Source organism: Pyrgilauda ruficollis, unplaced genomic scaffold, assembly GCF_017590135.1.
Source record: "Pyrgilauda ruficollis isolate IOZ18807 unplaced genomic scaffold, ASM1759013v1 scaffold263, whole genome shotgun sequence".
NCBI lineage: Eukaryota > Metazoa > Chordata > Aves > Passeriformes > Passeridae > Pyrgilauda > Pyrgilauda ruficollis.
The window spans coordinates 118,056-124,165 of record NW_024523967.1 but is presented as its reverse complement, the minus strand read 5'-3'; the positions used below and the strand labels follow the sequence as shown (position 1 = coordinate 124,165).

The following is a 6,110-nucleotide window of genomic DNA, read 5'->3' as shown; positions in this document are numbered from 1 at the left end:
GGTTTTTCTGGGTGGCGCGGGGGGGAGGAAATTTTTTTTTTTTTTTTTTTTTTTTTTTTTTTTTTTTTCCCGCTTTAAATTCAAAAAATTACGCTGTTTCAAAATGAAGTACTTACAGAGAGCCAGTGCTCCCTAGTCGGGGTGAGGCTCCCTCCTGCCGGGGGTCCCCACGCAGGGTGCCAAAACGGCGCGCCCCCGCGGCAGGCGCGGGAGGGGGTGGNNNNGGGGGGGGGCAGGGGGGGAACTTTCCCTGCTCCCCCCGAGTCGGGGCTGCGGGGTCGGCTGGGGATGGGGTGGCGCGGCCCAGGGCCGGGGACGGGCGGAGGAGGGGACCGGGGATGGGGCCGGGGCGCCTCACTCACCGCCCGCCGCCAGCCTCGGGCCGAGGCTCAGCGCCAGCTGCAGCCACAGCGCCGCGGCCAGTACCCGCCGCGCTGCCGGGAGGGCACCGCCGCCGCTCGCCTGCTTCCCATGACACATCTTCTGCCCGCCAAAGGCATCCGTTTCGCCTCCACCTGCAACGAAACAGCCGCTCCGCCTCGCCGCTGTCCGGGGATCCGCGCGGGTCCCCGGGCCGCCTCCCGCCCTCCCCGCCGCCCTCCCGGCCCCGCGGCTTCCCCGGCCATGCCCCCCTGCCGCCGCTACCTGCGGGGGCTCCCCTGCCAGAGCCGGTGGTACCTCCGCGGCAGGCTGCCGCCGCCTCCGCCGCTGCGGCTCGGCAGCCTGCCGGGGCCGGGCGGAGCGCACAGGCACACACACACTCATACACGCTCACACGCCACACAAGCGCACAGAGACTCCTGCGCATCCCGCAGCCGGCCGGCCCTACCTACGAGCGGGGCAGCGGCACCCGCAGAGTGCACCTGCCCGGCCCGCCCCGCCCGATCAGCCGGCGTGGAGCGGAGGTGCGGGGAGCCGTGAGCGGCGGGAGCGCGGGCAGCCCCGGCGCGCCAAGCACGCATGGCAGCCGCGGGCACGGTCGCGCCGCCGCTCCCGCTGTGCCGCCCGGGCAGCCCGGCCCGCAGAGGCACCCCCCGGCCCGCGCCGGGGGGCGCCCCAACACTGCCGAGGGTCGGGGAAGGTGAAGTTAAGGCTTCGCTTCCGGTAGTTTCTGCTCGTTTTCACCTCAAACGGGGTTTCTTCGTGCGCAGCACTGACGGAGCATCTTTGAAGTGCCCTGTGCTTCGTCACGTAGGCAGAGCGTTAGGTACGAGACGCGGTTTAGCAGCGCTGGTGGCAGGGCCGCATCTTTCACAGTTTTTGGGAGTGGGAAGGTATATTCCTGAGCACTCTCGCCCATCAGCTGCCACTGGGGAAACGCAGGACGCCTGGGCCTGCCGGCTGGAGCAATTTACTGTTAGGAATCAGCTATACTTAGTGAATCTGTGAAATTCACAGCCATGAATCACTTAATCAGAGACTCCGTCTTGTGGCTCCAGCAGCTGTGGTAGCTCTGTTTCCTGGTGCCATTCCACAGTTGGGCATTGCATCTCTACCCTTGCTCAGAGGTAGCAGAGGGTCTCCTCTAGCTGAAAAGGACTCTGCTAAGCAGATTAAGGTGTTTGGCACACTCCTGGGACACAGCAAGGGGAACAAAACCAGGGACAAGGGAATATACATTTAAAATGAAACATACCTATGCTTAGTACAAACACAGACCCAAAGGCACAAGGGATAATATTAACAGCATGTGGACATGCTGTTAATATTATCTAATGCTTCAAAGTTAATAGTAAATACTGGTAATGTTGAACTTCTTTTCATGTGTCTCAGCTACCTAGTGCTGTCTCATCCAAGTTAAAACTTAAGGTTCTTCAGGACAGATTTTAGTTCAAATCATTCATCAGTTCAAAGGCCAGTGTAAGAAGCATAGTACTTTATCTCCCCTGGAGAAAATGGGCATCTCACAGTGAAATGCAGGTATTCTGCTAAGAATAGGGAAGTATTGGCCAATTTTTGGCTATTGTCTCTGAAATAGCTTTGCTGCTCCTTTTAAACAGGAAAATTTGGAAAATATAGAGCATTTTCACCAAGCATCATTTCCTGATCAGGTCAGTTTTCATGTCCCCAGCCAGCCCAAAGAGGGAGTTCAGGGCAGTAATAGCTGTTGTAAGCCATCCAAATACAGCACAGGCACAAGTTACATGATAGAGATGTTCTTCAGAGGCAATAAGCCATTGACTACTACAAGCAGCAGGACAGAGCAATAATGCAGGAATTCCTGTTATCTGTAATAAGAGGATCTTTATGTTACTGGTTTGGTAGCTTTCATTTTTGAAATCAAAATAGCAAAAGATAATGTCCCAAGCAATTTGATGCTATTCGTGTTCTCCACCAATTGAAATGCAAAGTGCTGGATGCAATGTCTACCTTCAGTGTGGATGGAGTACCCAGATACTTCTAAGGAGGAAGAGGCAAGTAAACTAATGTCTATCAGTGTTGATAGGTACTACTTAACCCTTGTTTCTGGCACTTAGTCCTATCCCCACGTGTACAGCTGCACCTCTGACACCATCCAGCTTGAGGAAGGATAATTGACTGCTCCAGGTACCTGTCAGCCACCCCACATAAGTAGGAGCATCCCTGCTCAAAACAGCACCAAGAAATCAAGGCTTTCTTGTGCAGCAGCTCATCTTCAAAATCTTAATGAACTGTAAAAATTTTCCTCTTGCTGAGCAGGGCATGTGTGTGCAAGGTGGTGGCAGTGGCTGAAGCGGCTGGGCCCCCAGTGGCTGAAGCAGTTTAGTAGGAATCTGTGTCAGCCAGGAGCAGGGAAGGGCTCCTGCAGCCCAGGAAAGTCTAAACTGAGTGAGGAGCAGCAAAAGGTGGAGGAGGACGAAGCCTGAAGCAACCCCAACCACAGAGAGGCAGAGGGGAAGGAGTCGTTTTGCTTTGGCTTGGACTTTGTTTCTGGAAGGGATGGATGGATTGCCTGAAGGGCTACAACTGTTCTGTGACCAAATCTGACATCTGTAATCAATTTTACTGCATCCTCCTGAGCTGAAGTGGGGCCAGAGCAGTGATCAGTGGGCTGGACCTGAAGCTCTGAGCTGCTGTTACATAGCACAGACTGTAAAATACAGGAGGATTTGTCCCCTGGTTATCCCACCCAGATGTCATGATTTCTGTGCCTTCATACACTTGGCTGCCCCTCCACTATTTTTTTAAAGTAAGTTAAAAATGAGCCTCAAATCTGTGAGGAGAAACCCTGAATTGCCTCTGGTAGGGATAAACCCTCCCTGGTGCTGGTGCAGATGGGCTGCAAACAAGTCCAAGAGATTATGTGACTTTTTTTTTTTTTTTTTTTTTTTTTTTGCTTCATATGTACTCACAAAGCTGCTTCCATCTCCCTGCACTGCTTCTGCAGCTAAAAATGCCACCTCTCAGAATGAAGATGAAAAGTGCCAGTGCTCATCTGCACCCTCCAGACTCAGGTTCCTGTTGTTTGGGCCCAGGAGCATCGAGGTGGTGGTGGGAACAGGTAGAGATCACATGTTCCTTGTGGCAGGTTGTGGGTGCTGCCATGTGGTGGAGAGGTGTTCCTGGCCAGCTTCACTCTCCTTGGAGGAAGAGGCTTCAGCTCTGCTCCAGCTGGTGCACACAGTCAGCTCCTGGCTGCTTCTAACAAGTCTGGTGAGCATCCCATCCAGATTCTGGCTAGCTGTGGGCTTACAGCTCATCTTCTCCTGGGGTTTTGTAATCACCTTGGTGAATAAACAATTGTGTGCATAACTCCTGTCATTGCAGGACTTTAGTTTTGTCTTGCCATACACATTCATCTGCTTCATTCTCTTATTTTTATCTTCTCACATGCCCTCCTTTAGCTGATTTTCTTATTTTGAGGTCTGTACTAATAAAAATCTAGATTGGAAAATTCAGTTAAATACATCCAACCCAAAAATTGGCCCCTCACTCTAAGCTAATTGACAAGAGCAGCAACATTGACTCTGCCCAGGAGTAGGAGTATGAAGGCATGTTCACCCTACACAGCATTTGGCCTGAAGTCCTGGATACAATATAATAATTTGATCTCTGTGTCAAGAACTAGGAACTATCTTTCAAAGCATCCATGGCAATGTGAGAGTCTGTGGCATCACAAGTCCAAGTGGTGCCCTTGTAACGTGAACCTGTGTTGCACAGCTGCTGCCATGGCACAAGTATTTGAGAATGCTCAAAAACCAGGACCAAAATGGAACAGGAGCAGCCAAATCTGCTGTAGTCTCATTCACACTGCTCATTGGGAAGGTGTCTGGACTAAATTATTTCCAGAACTGCTGAAAGATATTGTTTCAAAGGGAAGAAATTCATTCACTCTGGAGAAAAAAAAAAAAAAAAAAAAGAGCTAGGGAATGAATGAGATCACCCAGTCCTCCATCATCCTGACAGGAAGGGGAAGAGAACTGGGGAAAAAAAGAGAAGAAACTCATGGGTTGAGAACAGAACACGAGTCCTGAGTTTAATAATTGAGATGCCCAGCAATGACTGGTCCTTCCTGGCCAATATCCCCCAGTTTAGGTCCTGACCATGACTCTTTATGGTGTGGAATATCCCTTTGGCCAGTTCAGGTCAGCTGTCCTGGCTGTGCTCCCTCATGGCTTCTTGTGCAGCTCCTTGCTGGCAGAGTATAGGAAACAGAAAAGTCTCGATTTAGAGTAAGCACCACTCAGCAACAACTAAAACATCAATGTGTTGTTAACACTGTTCTCATATTGAACCCAAAACATAGCATTTACCACCCACTAAGGAGAAAATCAGCTCTATCCCAGACAAAAGCAGGACACTGGTAAGAGTCAGCTGGAAAGGAGGCTTTGTAGTCCAAATTCTTGGGTACCTAACACTCTGGTTGGCCTCATTGCATGCATGAGTGGTTATGGGCATCTTTAATTTGCTAGCAAAATGTAACCCAAAATATTGGGTATTGGATTAAGTGTTTGGGGGTTTTAATTATCACATTAAGATATTCTTTCTCCATGTTTTACCTGCTCAAAAGCAAGGCCAGAAGGAATTGTCCTGGTGATGTGGCTGTTGGGTAGGTAAGTTTCATCCTTAAATTGGACTTCAGAAAGGGTGAAAAGGAAGTGGTGAGGGTTGTAGTTGAGGGTAAAGAGAGAATTTATATTTGACAGTGTGAGACTTTAAAAAAAAAAAGACCCCAGGGCATGTTAGTAGCAGTTGTATGAGCAAAGGGGTGGTCAGTCCATGGGGAAAAAAACAGCTTAACACAGAAGTCTGCAATTAATTATTTTAAAATATAAAATGGCGATGACTGGCATTGAGATTTGGCTGGAGAACATCAATCCGGACTGTAAGAACATATTGTTGCAAAACATCCTCCAGACCTCCTGGCCACAGACCAGCTTCCCATTTTATTGGCCACAAGGAAGAGTTGTTGCCTTGAGCTCACAGATTATTTATTGGTGTAAATACAATTCCACACACAAAATTAAGAAAAAGAGCTCAAGCATCATCTAACAAAATGCAGAGAGTTGCTAAAGGGAGTTCTGAATGCCTTGGAAAGCACAAAACTATTCAGGGCTAAGATTTATAATGACCATGTTGTGTCCTTATGAAAGATAATGGCCTTAGATATGCTGTATTACTTGTACTCTAAACAGGCTTAAGCTTTCAAGCATTTTCAAGTAAAAACTCATTTGCTGAACTCCCTTATATATCAGATAATGCATTCAGTCACTTCCTTCATACCTGGAGTACACCATATTTCCCTTTTAACTTAGAAATATTAATGAGCTGATAGTTCACAAAAATAAGGTTTGCATGGGTGATCCTGGGGATGTGCCCATTATTAAACCATGTAAGAATAAATAGATGCTTTGCCAAGAAAGATTTTATCTTCTTAGATGTTAGTGGTGATGTTTTACAGTTAATATTCAGGAATTAATGAGTTCCTAAGTGCTTTCCAATCTATTCCCAAGTGTGCCCAGAAGGATATTCCTGGAGACCCTCCTCTTCACCATGACATTGCCTTTTCTTGATTCTGCAGGAGACTGACCGCTCACACATCTCTGGGTAGATTTGCACTGGAAACCTTGATTTCATAATTTCCCTCCATTAATGTCTAAAAAGGCCAGTTCTCTCACCTACCTCAGCCT

The 6,110-nt window shown here is 48.9% G+C and overlaps 1 protein-coding gene across 1 annotated transcript in view; it reads right to left on the bottom strand.

Moving 5' to 3' along the window:
- Window positions 1-765, bottom strand: part of SUSD4 (sushi domain containing 4) — a 70,011-nt gene extending 69,246 nt beyond the window's left edge. The window contains exon 1 of the mRNA XM_041471334.1: window positions 363-765. Coding sequence (XP_041327268.1) covers window positions 363-765 — 403 coding nt within the window. The remainder of the gene's footprint in view (window positions 1-362) is intronic.
- Between the last annotated feature and the right edge of the window lie 5,345 nt (window positions 766-6,110).